Source organism: Lissotriton helveticus, chromosome 2_1 (assembly GCF_964261635.1).
Source record: "Lissotriton helveticus chromosome 2_1, aLisHel1.1, whole genome shotgun sequence".
NCBI lineage: Eukaryota > Metazoa > Chordata > Amphibia > Caudata > Salamandridae > Lissotriton > Lissotriton helveticus.
The window spans coordinates 389,983,868-390,004,635 of record NC_136059.1 but is presented as its reverse complement, the minus strand read 5'-3'; the positions used below and the strand labels follow the sequence as shown (position 1 = coordinate 390,004,635).

Below are 20,768 nucleotides of genomic sequence, written 5' to 3'. Positions count from 1 at the left end.
GGACTATGGATTTCACAAACATGACACAGAATCCAAAACCTACTGCCTAATCTCAGATTACGCAACAAACGCATCGTAGCTCAAACGAAAGCAAAAAAAAGCATGACACGTGGTGTTTAGCACTGGCATGGTCTCTTAAAAGTTTAATCTGTCACCATACAGTTGCTGATTGTTGAATTCAAGTATTAAACTGGGATTAATGATGTTATTCTTTTCCCAGCCAGAAGTTACTGTCACAGATATTGTTTTTAGTAAAGCGCTCTCACCCATTCCCTGGGCCTTTGATGTGCAAAAAAAAACCTACAAAATAAACATAGATGCACAGATAGACACACACAAACGTTCAAGAACAGATAAACACAGGCACAAAAGTACACATAGACATGCACACGTTTGGAAACAGCCACCAGCAGCCGCATACACAGATAGAAGCAACCATATAAGCATGCACACACACTCACATACACACATGCATGCAGGCATAAGCACATACAAGCAGACACAGACGTGCACATAGACATGCACAGAAGCAAGCATGCACATACATATAGAGCATTACCAAGAGGAGATACATGTACACACTCACACATGCATGCACATATATACAAGCACACAGGCACTCATACATACCTGTGCACTCTCAGACACACATGCATGCGACATGCACTCGCACATATACATGCACACACTCTTGCATGTCTCTTGTCTCACCCCTTTATGGAAGCTTGAATGGAATAATTGTTTTACAATGTTGGAAAATGTAAGCATTTGAAGTGCTCTGACGGGGGCAGCAGATAGATGGAGATAAGAGGCAGATAGGATGGCAGACATAGAAACAAAAGACAGATGGACAGATAGAGATAAGAGGCAGATTCTGCGGCAGACAAAGAAACAAAAGAGCGAAATGAGTATGCGAGACGGGGAGAGCGATATGGAAAACACAGATGGGAGAAACAGATGAGAAGAAACAAGAGATATTAAGGACAGAGCGAGATGGGGCTACATGGGTGGATGGGCACGGAGAGAGAGATAGGTAGAAAGGGGAGAGAGATGAAGACAGACGTGAAAGAGAAAGGGGAAAGAGATGAAGACAAAGGTGAGTGGGTAAGGTGATAGAGAAAGAAGGAGAGATGGTGCGACTTCGGTGAAGGAGTAAGACAAGGGAGCAAGAGAGTGGGAGAGAATGCAACGGGGTGGGTAACATGAAAGATAAATACAGAGGGAGTGGGATATTGTATTGAGAAGGATGGGTGGGTTAAATAAGAGAGCTAGAGGGCGAGTGTGGGATGAAAAAACAAGGGGGTGGGTAAGGTGAGAGAGACAGAAAGAGGAAGAGAGATTAGGAAAAGGGATAGGGAAATGTGAAAAAGAGAGGGACTAGAGAGAGGGAGAGATTGGGAGACATGGGTGGACTGTTAAATTGGGAGAGGATGAGGAAGGATGGTAAAACAAGATTTTGAGAGAGAGACACTTAGAAAGAGAGCGCAAGAAAGTTAATGAATCTGCAGTTAATTATGTGAGCTTTGTAGCACGCAGATTAGTAGTAGTTCGATGCAGCCTTTGAGTTTACAGTTTGTGAGAGCTGCAGACATCAGGGCATGGACATGTGCCAAGAGGCCTCTCGGAGCAGCACTGTGCATGTCTGCCCGCACTCTCTCTTCCGAAGAGCTGGCGAATGTGCAGTCTCAGATATGCAGTGAGTCCCCCCTGCACACCACACTTCTAAAATACATATCTTGTATCAAAACAAAGCGGCGGTGCCGCGGTTACCCGGAGACTGGTTTCCTGCACCCGCCGTCGCTTCCTTCCACTCACTTACTCGTATCTGGTTGTTGTTTGGAAATGAGCGCGCCCTAACAGCCCGATAATTGTCCATAATTGTTTATTCGGGTCGGGCACCTGCTTGATAAGATCATCTCCGTTCTGCAGGCAGCATTGCCCGTGAAAACTCTCTTTGAGAAGTTGAAACATAATTTAAACAAGAAACCACATCCATAATGTACCACCGAGTCCGCGCTTTTCCTTCCTTTACACATTTACCACCAACAGAAATTGCACCTGGTTACGGTTTTATGATGTGAGACTGCCACATTTAGCGATGGAGAGCGTGGATTTTTGTGAGGATGCTGCCCTCTAGAGGCAGATTACTTTCTACATGTTCTTCACCAATCACAGAAAGTTCTGCGAACTAGACTAACTTTATTATTCCACACGCAAGATAGTTTGCTTTAACAGCGGTCATTGGTGCTTCCTTGCGTACCAGCAGTCCAAAGTCGAAGATAAATAATCCCACATTAGAAGCATAACCTCACGAGCCACAGAACAAGCTGCCTGCGTTTTGTCATGAGCACGAAAGCGTGAGCACAATCTCTAGTACGGGTGGGTGAGCCGGAAAGGAGACAGGAAGGGAACGAGAAAGCGCGCCAGGCGCGCGTTGCGCGTACACATCGCCTGTCCAGGCGCGCACATGTTTTGTCCCCTTCACGTACCAAACCGACAACAATAGTCTTGCCAAGGCGAAGCTGAAGTAGCGCATGCGCTGCGTTCGCTAGGTGAGACCTAAAAAGGCCATCCTATGCTTTAGGCTACTATGTATCACACGGTTCCAGTTTGAGGGATGCTTGGAAAAAACTGGGGATCATATGAATCATTGCAGTGCATACCTTGAAACAATCTATCACACCCTATGCTGTGTCGGTTTCTGCAGGACGTCAGAAATAAGTACTTGAAGCCACTAATTAGGGAAGTGGGTACTTGCGCACTTAAAGAAGCAAAATATTATTGTTTTTCAGGAATTACGAAAAAACTTATAGGGTGTACAATCAAATGTATCTCATTGATGGGGCTGCTTTTTAAGAGTTTGAAGAATTATTAGCAATAATCCCTCTCGTTAGGTCAGATTGTATAACTGTGCAGAAGGAATTTTAAAAGGGCAAAATTGTTGATTCTAGGTGCAGCCTAAAGATATATCAGAAGCAACCTATTTTACTGAATTTTAAAGTGGTACGAATAAACTGATTTGTGGAATTTTAGCTGCAATTTTAATGATGGGTTGATATCAATATTAATGTTTTGAGATATTTTATAAGATGCCAAAGGAAAATCAATTAATTGGAATGTTAAAAGGAATATCAATGAATTTCTTTGTGGAATTTTATATGTTTATTATTGTAAGTGTGTATTGAGGGTTGTATACATGATTTGTATTGACTTCTAACTTATATTATAAAATGAAGATCTACCTACCTAGTTCCCTACTCTCCTGCCAAATCAATCTTCATCATAAATACATCAGACAAACATTAGCTATCAACAACATCGACACTCCTGTTGCCAGATACAGACCGTAAGAGGATAACATCATGTAACTCCTACAACTTCATACAAGCCTTCTCAGACTGCCACGCTTCAAAACATCATCAGTACCCAGCGGGCATCTTAAACGGCCAAAATGAACACCGTACCAAAGGTTATAGATCATACGTTTGGACCACACAGGCATACTCCAGGCTTTGGTACTGATGAATCAACTCTCTTCGGACAACCTACTTTTAAAGTATATCAGTGGAATATGGTATAATTCCACACTTTCCCTGTATTTGTATCCCTCTTCTCAATAGTTACACATTAGGAAGAGGCTGCACATACATTAGACACACATGCTCCCTCAGAATCAAGCCCACACGGACAGGCTTCCATTAGGGAACAATACTATCACAATCTGGTACAATATTTAAATGACCTGCTCCTTGAGGCTACACTCAACGATCTAACCTTGACATGGGCATCACCATCTGATGACGCAGATGCTGAATGACTTTAATGTCATCTTCCTCAATTTTAATGGGTTAACCCACTGCAGTACAAGGAAATAGAATCGTATTTCACCTGCATGCACTACACATGGATATCGCTTTGATACAAGAGGCCGACTTATCTGATAGAGTCAGAAATTGCATAAAGAATGGGTGGGTAGGTAGGTAATATCATGCAGGCAAGAAGGCCACAATAGCCACAAACCACACAGCCACGAAGACATATCATATGGGAAGGGTAGATTTTTATAAGGAAGGGCCTAACGCTTAAAACACACACAATATGGCAAGACCTTTATGGTCATTACAGCTTTATCAAGACTATAATACGCAACCAGGTATGACTATCTGGTCAATTTATGGCCCAATAACACATAAAAACCTAAGATATTTTCAGGAACCAGCTCAAAAACCCCACACAGACACATTTGGGAGGAGATTTGGAATGTGAGACCCCCATATGGACAACACCCATCATACAACATCCCAGAATCAAACCGACACAGGACTATTATGAGTGGTCCATCAGGACTTCAGTCTCCAAAACCCTTTGAAATGTTTCCACCCGGAGGATAGGGAATAAGCATTTATGTTGTGCCCAGACAGCTAGTGTTCCAGAACAGATTACTTCTTGATATCCACGCACCACCCTCTGAGTAGGGCTGTTGACACCGACATAATGCATAAAGGAGGTTTAAGAGGACCTTGGTCCCCTTAAACCTCCACCAGGCAACTGGAAGCGTAATATGTCCTAGTACAGACTGCTACATGATGAAGCAAGGTTATGAACACTTGTTCATACCTATACACAGGAAAATGAACATTCAGTGACATCATACCTCATTGTATGGGGTGCTGGTAAATCCAGAATAGGAGAATGGATTATGAGAGACTGCCATGAAAAAGACAGAAGCCCTTACTCAAAAAGCACTGCTAGAAAAGCGACTTATACCACTATCCTGCAAATATGAGACAACCCATTTAAAAACAGATCTTCACAACCTTCTGAATGTCAAAAATGTTAATCAAACAACTGTACACATCCCAGTCCAAGAAAACAATATTCATGTTAATTTAGTGGCATCCTAAGGGGGGGTAGAACCAGGTACACTTTTAGCCCTGCAACTTAAGCAACAGGAAGCACAACAGGCAATTCCTGCTACGCGGAGAGGAACGGTGAACACTCACCACCCATCCTTTACCTATACCAAATTAGCTTCGAGAATATTATAATTTGCTGTAAAGGCAGATCAACATAATTATTTCTCTGAGATGAAAGCATTCTCATCTGCGTTGCTCCTAGCACAACAAACTTTAGAACACACCGATGTCTTGAACTAAGACGTCACTGAAGACGAAATAGCACGAGGAATAGTCGAATTTCCATATATTAAAGCACCAGGGACGGACAGATACCCAGCAGAATATTATTATAAGCTCAATAAACAACTACTCACACTGTTACTAGGTAAACTATTCAAGAATATACAAGAGGGCACTCTCCTCCAGGTGAAACGAACCAGGCCAAAATGACCAAAACCAGGGAAATACCAATCAGATAGTGCCCATTACAGGGTGATATCTTTACTTGAATAAAAAAAGTGACCCCCCCCCCCGCTCATTCAGCACAACCAAGTGGGCTTTATACCATACTATTCCTCTGCTAACCCATTTGTGATCACTGTGTCCATATCCTTTGGCAAGTAAAAGATAAGAGGAGAAGGTGGTGCTCTCAATGGAATGGAGAAAGCCTTTGACAGGGTATAGTGACCGTATTTATTTACTGTATTTGAACATTCTCGACCTTGGAGACAGACTTCTGAATAATGTCAAACGGCTCTATACTAATCCTACATCAGTGGCAAGTGGTAATGGCCATTTGTCCACTGCTTTTGACAAAAGTCGAGGGATACGACAGGAATGCAATCTGTCCCTACTACTATTTGCTCTAGCACTGGAATCCCTAGGCTAGGCTATTAGGAGGAATACAGTTATTGAAAGTTAAAAGAGCAGAACAGGAGGCCACAAAATACTCCTAAAATCCAATGAAATAGTAGTTACACTGACTTATCCTCACAAATTTAAACCCTACTTAACTCGGACAATAGCACACTTCTCTAGGTCTAAAATTAACATTATACAACCATCGTGTAGATACCGAACAATCCCTTCACATGGAAAACATCTAATTTACGTCAACCTGGGCTCAACTTACATTCCGGTTAGGTAAGTGTAGGAGAAGATAATGTAAACCCTCTGATCTCCAAAATAAAGAAGGATCTCTCGAGGTGGTCAATTCTAGGCTAGCCATGTAGGGCAAAGTACAGGTCTATAAAATGAATGTGATGCCCGACCTAAATTGCATTTTTGCCTATCGCATACCTCTACACCTCTTTTGCTGAATTTAGAAAGCTCATGAAGTCTTTCATATGGGCTGGAAGTAGGCCACGACTTGAAGATGGCAAATTATAGGCCGCAACCAAAAGGGGTGGGCTTGATTCAACAACAAGGGTTAATTAATCTATCAGAGAAAGAAGCAAGGCGCTCTTGCCTGTAGTGTACGCAATAAAGGATCTGCAATACAATAAATATTCTATGGTGCAACTGGCGAACGGGAAAACCCTCAGACCGCTCAACAGTGTGTCTGATACACACAACAACTACTGCAAAAATTGCCTATGCACACATTTACGAAGGTCCTATACATGTGTGGTGGTCTATGTCAAAAGCATTGTTGTTAAAACAAAGACAGCTAAATTAATTGGATTCCTTGATACTCAGAGTTCATGAATTTCAAGGTTTATTCGTTCCACAACCAGCCGACACGTGTTTCATCGCGTTAGGAACAACGTGTTTGCGACTCCTCAGGCCTTGCCTATGTAGCGTAAGTCAAGTAAGGTCGCTCCACCGGTGATACTTCCGACCCGGCGGGGCCCGTGACCGTATCTAGCCAAACAAGCACGTGTAAAAGCGTTCTTATGTAGACCGATGTGTGTACACCATCAAGGCTTTCTTAAGAAGTGGACACCCCAGGAATAGATAATTTCACAGTCGTTCCAAGGCAGTAGAGTTTCTCACTAATCAAGGCTTGTCCAAAAAGAAACCGGAAGACCCGACGCACTGTTGGAGCGGATAACCCCGATGCTCGAGTATTTCAGAAGCGCCGATGCTTGAAAAGTCCAGTCTCCCAGTTCGCCGTATTCCGTTACACGGACTAATCCTCACAAATTTATACCCTACTTAACTCGGACAATAGCACACTTCTCTAGGTCTAAAATTAACATTATACAACCATCGTGTAGATACCGAACAATGGGATTTTCAGAGGTTACGACACTGCCCGAATAAATGCTTAGTGCCACTGTAGCCAGATATGACAGACTCTACACTACTGCAACACATCCGTAAATGGGATTCATTCAAAGGGGTAGTGTCAGGATTATACAATAAGCTCAGTGATCATTCTTTCTCAACACCCACATCGACCTTCTGAGGACCTGGTGGTCAAATCGGCTACAAGCGATATAAAGTAAAGAAAACAAGGCAGAAATCATGACAAATCAAGGTAAAGCACTAAGGGAGGCACAACATAACTATGAGTTACTGCAAAGTCCTGAATAGGTGGCATTGGCTCTTCCCGAAGTCTCAATTGGGCTGAAATAATGTAAAGGGTATCGTATTGGAGATGCATTAACCCAGGTAGTGACATAGTCCACAATCACTGGGAATGTTACTCCCTACAACACATCAGGTGCACAATTGGAGATACTATGAAGAATATATTGGAGATTTGTGGTCAAGCAGCTTTTTTACATGACTCCACAGATTACCAAGAAACTACATAACATAAAAAAGAATAGTTTGCACCAGCACGAACTGTGGCTAAACTATGAATTTTGCAATTATGACAGATTAACTCTTAGATTGATATTCAGGAATGGATTATTGAAATACACTGACAAGCAGCCTACGAACTAATGACATATCACTGAAAGACCAAATGAAAACAATTGCTTTTACATGGGTATTCTTATCAGATACCACTTGCCCCTAAAAAATGTCCTGCCCTTCATATAACAGGCTCCGACATGTACACCAGGATTGGTGTAAGTGGACTGTTATGTGTGACCTTACAGATGATTTATTATTCATTGATCTGTTATAATGTTCTAAGATATTACTCTTCTTCATATACCATTTGTTTCCATGCTAGGATTGATAATATAGAAGTTCACAAACCTGTCATGTTTTGAATGATACATCAATAGAAAATTGTTGAAAGAGAAAAAAGAAAATCAATTAGAGACATGGTTGCCAGTTGACCCTTCCAGGTCACTTTCCCTATGACTGTTGTCGATAGGATTGATTTTCAATTCTAGACTTACCGAATGAATGTTAATAAGGAAGATTGAATAGCGACTCAATCTAATTCTTATTTTTAAGAAAAGACCTAATGGTGCATAGGTCAGTTTGTTAAAAATATTTACTGGTCGCAAAACGTCTGGTTGCAAATTGAGACAAGTAGTTTGTGAGTAGTACATGGTACATCTGGGCCTTGCTCGTTGTAATTTCTATTCAATGTTCAAGGTTTAATGTGATGACAGAATGTATGTGAAAAAAAACAAGTGATGCCAATCACCATGAAAAATAGGTGCCTACCTGGTAGTTGAATACAATGTCAGGATGTTGAACCTGTGGTGGTTATTATGTTGAAAACTAACTCCTGATCCAATACCTGAGAAAACAAAATTAGCTTACAGTCACCTCTGATCAATAATTTAACAAAACAAAACCACATTTTTAAAGGTTATCTAAACACAACTTTAACGTGCAAATAAGAAATTGGAATCGAAAAGTCGTGATATTTGTCAAAGATACTGAGATTAGGTCCAACTGTACCAGAACATGATCTGTGAACATAACTTTGCAAGGGTTAATTTTAGATTAAATTAGCCTCCAGTATTACAAATCCATGCTAAAGGTGGCACAGTCTTATGATTAACTGGAAGAATCAAAGTGGAAACTAGAAAATCTCACAATCTTATTCCTGCACCCCAGCTTTCAGTGACTTTCAATGCCTCTTCCCTTTCAAGCCTAGGGTAGAATCCATGCCTACTCCCTTTTGTATGAGCTGTCTGACTGAGGAAAGGCGTTGGTCCTAAGGGCTGCCTTTAATCTCTGCCAATCTACCACTAAAGGACCAGTAAGGGGATAGTCGATTAATGGAAGCGTGTGCAAGGCCCGATAAAGCCCACAAGCTATTGACAAATTGTTCTCATGTTCCCAAACACAGAGAGCTGGTGAGTTGAAGACCACCAACATGACCAGTAAGGTTATGGAGTGGACTCATAATCCATGGCATGCATTGGCCTGCACCTAGGCCTGGGTACATATTCCCTAGAGATGCACAGGGACTTCAAGGGCCATGTATGCAGGGAGAAAATCTAGTCAGAGCAAATGCAAGTGATGGCTTCGACTTGAATAAATACCACTACCAGTCACTCTTGGCACATCTCACCCTAAAAGGCCATTGCGGGGAAGACAAACCCTGAAGGCCGCAAGAAAGGAGTGGACACATCTAAGTAAAAGCTCAGATGACCAAAAAGGAGGAGGCTGGAGGGCTGGTAGCCTGATCCAGGTATGGTATGGCCACACATGCAGTCAAGCCAGGTTATTTGGTGATCCTATTGTTGCATTGGGTTTAATAAGATCTTTGTGTCATGGCATGCATGACAGGGCACCCCTAAAAGGCAAATGAATGAACAAACTTTTATATAGGGACTCATTATGATTCGAACTGAAAAAGCTCTTTATCATGTCATTTGTTTACATTATGATTTCGTAAGACCCCATTAGTTGAAAAATACTATGAACTTGGTGTGAAAAACTGAACTACAACTACCAAGATGCCCTGGGGTAATGGCGCACGCAGTTACATGCAAGCAGTGCGTTCCTACCCACTCTCACTGACAAAAGACTCCCCCAAGCTGACCAGCTTTGGAACGACTGCGCGCTATGAGTGGGATTATACGTGAGAACATTGGCAGCATGTCCAGCAACTAGTAAACATTCTCTACTGATGAGGGAGGAATCCCGAAACACTGGTGTCTAGTTACAAATGCGAAAGACGGCTTTAGCTGAGAAATAATAGGACTGTGAGTGAAAAACTAAACTACAACTACCAAGACACTATGGGGTAATGGTGCAGTTACATGCAAACGTGCGTTCCTGCCCACTTTCACAGGTAATTAGTTTAATGTTGTGGTTTGTCATCAAGTGAAAAGGTAATTTCTCCAACACTGCTGCAAAATACATTGTATTCCCTCAAAGACTGCTTCATTAGATAAAGCAAGTTACGTGACAACTGACGTCATAACAGTATTAATAGGAAACTGGCACCAGTTAAGCCACCTTTAATGGTGGAAATAAGCAATGATGCTAATAGACTTAACAAAAATGCAATGAAAGCTGTGTATCAAGTGCCATCTTTATGGATCTTTTGTTCATTGAACTTTTCATCTTTGGGCCTGATTCCAATCTCGTTTGGAAGGCAAACCGAATGACTCGTGTCCGGAATGCTTTTCATACGACTCGTGTCTGGGTAGTCCGACCAAACAAGTTGAATGCTTCCTGATACGATTCAGTTGGACTCCCATTGACTTCAATGGGAGCCTGTGTACAAATGAGTACACAGGCTCCAATTGACAAAAGGGGAGGTTGGGGATCATGGTGCTACCGCTGGCGGGCACCCCTTGGTGCCTGCCACACTGTGCATGGTCTGAAAAGAGGGTGGACCCATGGATACCCCCACTGGCACGAGTCAGAGGGCCCCGGGTGACAGGGGTCTGCTACGGGCCCCCAAAGACCAATTCCGGCAGGCTTTTTATATAGAAATAGTAACGGCTGTCTGAATCGTTCATCGTACTTGCTGGTTTGGAAAACCTACTCCATAGAGCTGTAGGATTCGGCTACGGAGGGCTCTATCTCTCCGTATGCCTTCTGGAAACGATTCGTTCAGTGTTAAGGGTTTCCAGGCGTCGTACTTGGGCATTCGCAATCGGGAACGAGTCAGTCGGAAACGAGGGGTAAAACCAAATCCGATTCGGAGCCCTTCCGAACTAGATCGGAATCGGGCCCTTTAAATGGACATCACAAATATATACATTTATAAATAGCCAGAACAGCAGACTTATCATTTGAAGATGTAAAAAGCATGTCTGGACAACATTTTGGTACGCTTACCTTCAGGCGGCTCCAGGTGCTTTTAATCCGTTATCCAAAAACTTGGAGGAAGACTCTCTTTCTCAGTGGCCATAACCACAAACTGTTCATGAAGACTCGGTATTTGAATGAGAATTTTTAAATGTTTCATTTACTTGGGCAAGAAAGTAAATGTCTATTCCTATCACTGTCCAGTTCAGGTTCTTCTGGAGTAGAGTAGAGGTGCTGGGTTGGGCGAGTGGAGTGGCAATTCTTTTTTGTTGCGAAAGACAGCACAACAGAATTATAATAAAACAATATGGATAGTCCCATCATCTTCCAAATGTGCAGACCTTACATTAGAATCATAATTTTACTCCACTCTGTTAGAGGATGTGGGAGCTAATAGCAAAACAGAGGGTGGGAGGTGTAGCTATACATGCTGAAGTAGTGGAACCCATAGCACATATGTTAACGAAGGGTAGACTGTCATGTAGGGTAAGGGAGAACTCAGAATTCAGTGCTGTGTCTGTCATAGATTGTGCCACAACAGAGACATATTTTATTGTTGCAATGGGTCCTCTAGAGAAGAACATTTGTGGTTAGGCTGGACTACAGCAGGCCACCTAGCTGCAGTCGGAGCCCGTGTATAGAAAACATTTTAAAGACCACAGTCCTAGTATGCTGTGGTTCAGCAATTAAAAACTACTGGTAAGCTTAAGCCCTAAACAGTGCCACAAGGGGAAAACTGGAATTCCAATTCTAAAAGTTAATTCTCATTAGATCAGAATTGCTTGTGATTAAAAATGTTTAGGCATGCTGCAATTTATCTGGACATAGATTTGGATGAGTACAGTACCAAGGAGCAGAACCGGGTATTTTGTCTATTTGTGCAAAGATCTTGGGTAAAGTTAATGGACAATGTGGTCTTTGCGATCAATACTGTGGTCATGGAACGCCAAAGTCCTCTGCCGTTTTTAATCACTGTATTCTTCCTTGAACCCATTGTCTTTTCTACCGGGAGTGTCAAAGTGTTGCAAGGCTGACGAGTCCCCGGGTGACAAAAGATCGTATCCTTTTCATTTGCACAATGCGGGCAAACACCTGGCTCTGAAAATCAATGCGAATAGCATTTACCTAACACACTCTGCCACTTGCGGAGCTCCGCATAGAGGGGCAGAAGTTTTTTTAGCACAACACTGTGAACGCAGGCTTAATCAGCACCTAGTAACGATCACATGGTACTTTCTCCCCACAAATCATCTGGAGATGTTCAAATACACTTCTCTGTGGGTTGAACCCTGATGAACCGGAGAGTGCTGTTCTAAGTGCAACAAAATTGTAGAGTCCTCATCAGTAAAGTGAGAATTCTCAATCTGTGAGTGGGCTTCAGTATAGAGCATACATATCCATAGACTGAATGCTTTCTCTAATAAAGACGTATTTCAGTACATTGCGGAAGACAATACAATAGCTAGTACAAGGTTCTTCTAAAATAAACCAATCTGTAGTAGTCCTACAATGAGTAGTAATTAGTGGTATTGATTACATAACCTTTATTCAAATTTATTTTAAGTCATTTTTTTTAAAAAAAAAAACACCTCCGTACAATTTTAGCAAAGCAAAAGAGATTCAGACAATGCATGGTCACCACCTAACATATTAAGGAAAATAAAACCTCAGAACCATTTTGAGAGAAATATAATGTAGTGGAACAGACTGATCACTTCTGCTTGGAAGAAAAAAGAGGAACTGAAGCAAGGGTGAGGCTCCTGTATATTTAGTGTTTGCTTCATATTTTGATAGATATTGGATAGCTTTATTTGTAAAGATTGACATAAAATCAAACAAATGAACAGTCTAACAATATCGCAATCATATAAAAACTGTATAACCTGTAACTGTATTGCATTATTAATATTAATATTAGTATATGAAATAATTTAAAGATTTTAATCTAAGTATTCTACCTTTATTTTTGTGTCGACCCTTAATGTTGAACTTTTGACTTTCATTGGCATTGTTAATTAGAAGAACATACTCTGAGATGACATCAAAGGGGCCATCCAGTGAAGGATATCACAATACACCTGAAAATCGAACAAAGGAACATTCTAAAATGCTTATTGTTGAGAACTGTTGGAGATGCACGGTTGGAAAACGAGAAGAGATCTAAAAATATTTTTTAATCCACACCGGATAACCCCTTTAATCGCGTTCTAAGTGTAGTGAATTAAATTAAAGCAGTGCTTGCGATCTAGTGAACCATAACACACTGAGGAAGTGTACGCATATACTGGGTGAACCAAAGGATATAATCTCCCTTCTAGCTCATGTGTATAATAATTTATCATCTAGGGTTTGTTTTGGGCCACTAGGGGAACCAACCGATTTGTTTAAGATAAGAAGAGGGGTGAGGCAGGGATGCTTCTATGTACCTTTTCTCTTCTCTTCTTTTTATCAATGGTTTTGATGGGAAACTGCATTCACTTGGCACCAACGCCCCCAAAGCTGACCAACGGCCCATACCGATACTTGTGTATGCATAAGATATAGTCTTACTATAGGAGATAGATCTGAGGATTAGTCTTCAAAAAAAAAGTTACCATGAGCTGTGGTAAAAGAAGATTAAAGACCTGTCCCTTAGGGGCGTAGCCAAGCTGGCGTCTGGTGTCTGCTATGGAAGTGTAAGTTGGAGCTCTGCATCGGGCCCCCAATAATCCTCATTTATCCACCGCATCCCTACCATCCTCGGTCCCCACACCTGCCAGTGTGTCACTCTTGACTCTGGCGTAAATCCGAGAACAAGCAGCGGATCGGACTGAGGTCTTGACCCCGAAGGGCACCGAGAGCTGTGTTTTCTTCCGCCTGAGAATATTGTGGGTGTACGAATTGTACAGACACTGCTCTTTGTCACATGGTGGAAGGTGTGGACCTAGCCTATCCAGCGCCCTGCTAGATGCCTTGCACCGGGCCCCTGGTGTCCCAGGAGATCCGGACTTGCTGCCCGCTGGGCCCAGCACCATGGTGTTGGGGAGATCTCCCCCCTCCTTCGAGTATGCCTGACCCTGGTGTGACTGCGCGTGGGTGAAGAACGCAGCCACGACCACCCGCTTCCCTTGACCAGACTCCTCTGGAGATTTTGACCTGAGCCAAACTCAGTGGGATGGACACGTGATGACCTGGCTGCACGGCCAGCAGGCCCTCTGCGCCTACACTGTCGGGAGCTGCATCGTTGGATTTAGACAATGCAGGATCCCACCACCGTGCTCTCCCGGGTGGGCCGACTCCCTGCCAAGTGCCCTGGGACCCGTTCGGTGAGCGTACCTAAGGGGGGGAGTGGCGGTGTACCTAAGGGGGGAGTGGCGGCTTACCCGGGCCGAGTAAAGGCCCGCTGCAATGTGATGAAGGAACAAGGACAGTGGACCACTGATCTCCTTGGACAAGCGCCCTGATCTCGTGGGGCTGATGAAGGTGCTATTCCCTCTACCTGCCTGACCTACAATGCTGCTGTCTTGAGGGCCGACCGGCATACACTACTGGAGTTGCGGGGAGCTGGCTATTTGTGGCCCCCACAAGAGGATCCTGCGGTGCGGACAAGGGCTGCACAGTTTTAGTGGGACTGAGTTGCACCCTACTGCAGATAGGAGTTGCACTCTACATTGGCGAGGAAGAAGGGCACAAGAAGACTGGAATAATATATTTCTGGTGCGCCTCTGGAGGCCACTGGCCTTCACGCCTCGGCTGCTCACTCTTTACTGTCATATTGAAATCCATCATATAGAGCCTGAACCTGCCACCGCAGGGGTGCCTGTAACGTTGTTGAGGAGTCGCTCCTCCGGAGATCTCCATCTCAAAATTGTTGGTAGGTGCTGGCGCACTGGAAGCGTGTTAGCCACAAGAATGCTGCATCTCTTCGTGCACTGAATGGTCACTGATGCTTGCTGCTGCCCGGACACCTTCCTCCCCCCCGTGAAAATTCCACAGCACCACTTTCATATAACTGTCTCTAACCTGGATTTTTTGCAACTATCTGCACCACTCTACATGGCCCTTCTCCAGCTCTTGGCTGAGACCGCCTGTGGCCAGCACATCTGAAGATCTGACCTGTCATCAGAGGTGGGCACCCTTTACAGAAGCCAGCCTGGGATATCACACTACCTAGCGGACATGGTAAAACCTAAAACCGCCAAACCGCAACAGACCTGTTAGTAGCACTCCATGAGTGCGGGACTGAGAGCGGTTTCCTCTAACTTGGCCTACACCATCACTGCCACATTAGACATTGCCGTCACAGCACAGTTGCTGTTTACACTCCTCAATCTGGAACCCATGCCTCCCGCAGGTTCCTATGTGGACTCTGTTTTAATGTAGTGATGTTGTTGTTTTTGCACTTTTTGTAACCTATATTATCTAGCTGAATTGTTACGTTTTCCCAAGATGCTCTACTAGAGATCGATTTGTTCCGCAATACTTACCGCCGTGACCTGGGTTCACCTCATACTGCATGCACATTTTTAGGTGGGTTAGTGGGTAGGATAGAGTATTACGCATTACTCCCTCCTTCGCGCAAAATACACTCCCCATGCCTAATCTCCAGATTAATACACACATCCCCCAATATCATATCATGACCTGGAATGTACGGGGCATGGCTACACCAATGAAATGTCATTGCATATATGCTTATCTTAAGAGGACTCATGTCCACAGAGCAATGCTTCAGAAAACGCACCTCACTGCCACTGAAATACACAAACTCCAAATGTGCTTGCAGGGACAGGTACATGGCAACTCATCCTCTTCTATTGCCAGTGGAGTTCTTATTTGGATAGCTCCGAGAGTTCCATACAACTGGGTAGGTATGTAGTGCATGAGGGTCACCTGTACGGCTCTCTCCTAACCCTTGCTGCGCTATACGCCCCCAACACACATCAATGTGAGTTCCTCAACACTAACCCTGGTGCTCCTAAGCGACCTGTCCTCTCTCGCTTTTTCGGGCAGTGACTTTAATTGTGTCTCTACGCCCCTGCTCCGTGTGATGCTGTCCAAACGCACCACTCGCCATTTCTGTTGGTGGGGGACCCACATGTGTCTACATGATGCCTGCCGACTCATACACCCGATAGACCACAAATATTCTTTCTATTCTCCTGTACATGACTTCCACACTAGGATTGATCTCCTACTCTGCAAGCCCCACCTCGGCACTCAAATGGCCGGAGCAGAGTACCTGGTCAGCACTTTGTCTGACCACTCTCCTCTGATGCTCACTGTTCGATTGGGGTGTTCCCCCCCTCCTCATATCCACGTGGTGTCTTCAAGTAGAGGCACTGTCCAACCCACCCTTTCGCGCAGACCTCGCCCAATGTATAGAATGCTATTTCCCACTTAATACAGGCACTGCATCGACTCATACCGTCGAATGGGATGCTTACAAGTGGTGATATGAGGCAAATGCCTCACGGGCACATGGGGTATACGCAAGAGACTAAGGACATTTCTTACCACTGAACGCAAACTTCGCCTCCTAGAGGTGAGAGTGGTCAACCAGGCGACTGCCAATGACCAGTTCACACAATTACACCAACAACAAAACAAAGAACTGACTTGGAGTACGCATTACTACAAGCATCATTTAGCATTACTGCATGCGGGCAGTGAAATTGATGGCAAGGTGATGTTATGGCTGGTACGCGAGGACCAGTAGCACGCCCCTATACCCGCAATAAGATGGAGGGATGGCACGTTGTTGTCCACAAAGTTCGATATTAACAGGGCCTACCAGGATTACTATAGCATGGTTTACTCCGCCCCGGCTGTGGCACAGACCAGTATGTTGTGTGGTTTCCTTGACGCCTTACATCTGCCGCACCTGAACGTGCTGCACAGTGCTGAATTAGAGAAGTCTTTGGGGTTAGACTAGGTGCGCACTGCCATGTCCCAGATTGCCCATGGTAAAACACCTGGCTCTGATGGTCTACCCATCAAGTACTATGCCACATTCCCCACCCAGACCACACAGCGCCTCCTGGATGTTTTAAAAGAGGCTAGGGAATATGGCTGTCTACCTTTGTGAGGCGCTTATACAGGTCCTACCTAAACCAGGTAGGGATCCCCTCGATGACCATTCATACCATCCAATATACCTCCTTAATTTAGACTGCAAGATACTAGGCAACCGAGATGGCCGCGTTTTAGCTCGGCTCCGTCCGCCTGCCTGTTTTACTCATCTATCCTGTCGTTATCCTGCCCCGGGAAGCCCTCATTGCTGTGCTGTAGTACTAAGACGCCTCGAGGGCACTTACCCTTTGCTCCGGTGGTCCTGGGTGCCGTGGATCCTGTGCTGCACTCCCGCTCGCTTCGGAGCCTCCGGGGCGGGCTGGCCTGGACCTCTCGGCGGCGCCCGGACGGGACGGAGCACGATGATCGGCCCTTGATGGCGCAGTGGACGTGGTCGTGGAGGCCGTTGTGCGTGTAGGCCGGCTGTGCTTGCTGGCCGACCCCGGTGGGCCGGAGGCCTTGGGGTGGAGGCGCTGCCTTCCATTGACGGGGCTACTCGTATATCCGGCTTGATCCCCCCTTTGTTCTCCGGTCCGGCCATTTTGATTTCTTCCGCCCGGACTCGGAGAACGGGGCCGGCGGCACTGGGGGGCCGGCGATTCCCCTTCTTCTGGTGGGCCTCCTTCCTGCCCCGAGGTGCCCTGCCGCCGGTCGGCTGGTCTTCATTTGCCTTGCTGTTGCCCCGACGGGGGTTGCCGGCCGCTGCGACCTCGCTGGGCTTCTAAGATGGCGGCCGACCCTGAGTGTCTCAGCCGGGCCTGGACGAGCGCTGGAGGCCCGCCGCATGGCCCGGGTGCCGGATATTGTAAAGGTCTTCCTACTCTTCGAGATATCCTGGATGCCCTGCAATCCTGGCAAACCTCTGTGGCTGCACCCGTCTCCGCTCTGGAGGCAGACCCTCTATCCGGGCCGTTTGGGCCCCCAGCATCGGGTGTGGCCTCCTCGTTGCAGGGTGCGGCTGGAATTATCCTAGGAACTATGGCCCCGGCGACGGCCGCATTTTTGGGTGTGCGGAGTTCCGACGCCCTTCATCGACCTGTGCTGTCTCCTTTGCCGCTGGTCCGGGGGCCGGCTCCAGTCTGGCCTGGCCTCGATGACTCTTCCTGTTCCTTCTCGCCTCGACTGCCCGGCCATGGCTCCTGTGCCGACCTAGCTGGGTCTGCCTCTCTTGAACTGTCCCTGGAACTGTGCCTGCGATGTGTGCGATGTACCATGACTTTCCTGGATCTTCCGTATTTTCCTCCATGTTTCTTCTCAGGACTGCCGCCAGATCCCCCTGTTCTATGTCCCCCGTTCTTCGCTGTCTGGTTCTTGTTGGATCGGACGACTGCAACTATGGACAAACGAGGACAGGGCTGATACAACTTTGCTCTTGTGTGCGGTAGTCTTGTATTGGTTTTATGATCGGCATGTACTGGTATGATTATGTGTGACTTTACGGGGCTCCTGAAATGTATCCTGATACTTTTTGACTTCCCGTGGGCCTGGCCCCCTTTCTCTCAGGCGGGTGGGTGGGTGCGGATAATACTGTCCCTTGGCCCTCCCCCGTGTGTGATACTTTTCCTTTTTCCCTTCCCCTCTCCCGTTTTTGTCCTTTGTTTCTGTCTTGTTCTTGCTCTTCTATATTTCGGGTTCTAATTAGGGCGACAGGCACGCTGCTGGGGGGTAGGCCATAGCCTTCTGCAGGGGTGCAGGGTGGGCTTGTGGGGTGGGTGGGGGGGGTCTGTCATCTTGGGGGGTCTTTTTCCTCCCCCTTTTTCTCCCTTTTTTGTTCTATGGCTCTTGAGTATTCCCTTTTTCGGGGCTCTGTCTCGTCAGGTGTCCCCCTGGCGTGTTTCTGATGTATTGACCTTCCGGTAGTACTGTGATTATGGTTAGCTATGTGTTCTATTATCGACTTTTACTGTATACTTGGTACCGGATTTTGTTTTCCTGCTTTGTCGCCGGAGGGCGCGTGATTGGGTAGGAGTCCCTTCTTTTTCCTTTTTCCTCCTTCCCCTCCCCCTTTATGGGGGGTTTTCTTCCTTGTGTTGGGGTGCGTTTCGTATTGTTTTTTACGATGGGGTCCTTGTTCATTGATGTTTGGTAAGTCGGGTGGTTGCTGTGGTGGGTGAGCGTTTGACGGCGAGCGCAATTGCCTCTCCTTGTGGTCCTCTGATTGGGCCCGTGTTTATTGATATGTTTCCTTCATGTTGGTTTTATCCTGTATTTTTATGATCGCCGGATCGCGGCTCACCGCGGCCCCTCCCTTGTGGTTTGTCTCACTGCCCGTCATGATCCTGTACTCCCTGCCCCATTTAAAAAAAAGAAAACTACCCTTCTAATTTCCTGTTCCTGCGATTGCTCTATGGCTTTTGGTGTTTCTCCTGTCTCCTTGCCGTCATATCCTGTGGACACTTTTGTATTGCTAATAATGCTTTTGCAATGTGGTGGCCAGCCCGTTGGGTTGTAGGCCCGTATTTGTGAGCACTCTCTGTACAATAAAGGTTTTCAAAAAAAAAAAAAAAAAAAAAAGATACTAGGCAAGGTCATAACTAACTGCCTTCTCCCTCTTGAACAATCACTGATCCACCCAGATCAATCTGGGTTTATCCCGGACCAAGGCACTTTTTTGAACATTTGTCAACTCTTATGCCTTCTGCATCACACCACATTAGATGCTCATGGCCAAGTGGCAGTGTCGCTGGATATCGAGAAAGCATATGACACACTGGCCTGGGAATATTTGCTCTCAGCTCTCACTAACATGGGGTTCAGCCCAGGCTTCCTGGGCTGGGTGCGCACTCTATACGCCGACCCGGAAGCGCGAGTTAAGACGAGGCAAGTGATATCTGACGGATTCCCTATACACAGGGGCACGAGGCTGTCCCCTATCTCTCCTCATCTTTTACCTTGCCGTTGAACTCCTGGCCTGCCGACTTAGCCAGCGTGCAGTGGACTGGGGCATAAGCGTATATGACCTACACCTTATCATCTCATTACACGCTGACGATGCCCTGATCTTCTTACTGGATGTGGAATCGTCTCTACCCAACCTAATGCAGATTCTGGAGAACTTCGGTTCACTCTTCGGCTTACAGGTAAACTGGTCCAAATCTTGTGTGATCCTACTGACACACACATTCGGAGTCAAGTCTGCGGTGGTGTTACGACACTTTCAAGTATTTGGGTATACAGATATACCATTCAGACTGAGATCTTAGGGAGGCTAATCTGTACAGGGCCATCAGTTACATATGTCACGAGCTCCCACTTTGGCGTTCACTTCAGTTATCTCCTTTGGGCCGGGTTGTATTATTTCGCAGCTCTAATTCTTGTACTCCCCAGGTTCCTTTTCCGTGACTTGAACAGACTGCTGCTGGAGTTAATTTGGAGCTCAGGCCACCTTCGGATATCTTGTTCAGTACTGTAGCGCCCACTTACGGAAGGCGGGCTGGGGCACCTAACAGTGAGTTGTACTACGCCATGGCACTACTGCAATGTCCCAGCTCTTGGCTGGGTGCTCCGACGCACCCCAATTAGGCGCTTGTCCATACAGTCCTGCAAGGAATAGCTACCTACACTTGGTTGTCTGATTCCACTATCCGCCCTACACTTTCATTCCATTTAATGACTGTGGCCTGCACTTGCTGGCGATGGTATCTGCACCTCAAAGGCCCCATTCAACCATATTCTCCTTCCATTCTTATT

At 45.6% G+C, this 20,768-nt stretch overlaps 1 protein-coding gene across 3 annotated transcripts in view; it reads right to left on the bottom strand.

Annotated features, from left to right (window-relative positions):
- Positions 1-20,768, bottom strand: part of FBXO4 (F-box protein 4) — a 293,565-nt gene that overhangs the window by 116,787 nt on the left and 156,010 nt on the right. For all 3 annotated transcript variants that reach the window (XM_078675013.1, XM_078675012.1, XM_078675014.1), the window contains exon 4: positions 8,475-8,550. In XM_078675013.1, the coding sequence (XP_078531139.1) occupies positions 8,475-8,550 (76 nt within the window). The remainder of the gene's footprint in view (positions 1-8,474; positions 8,551-20,768) is intronic.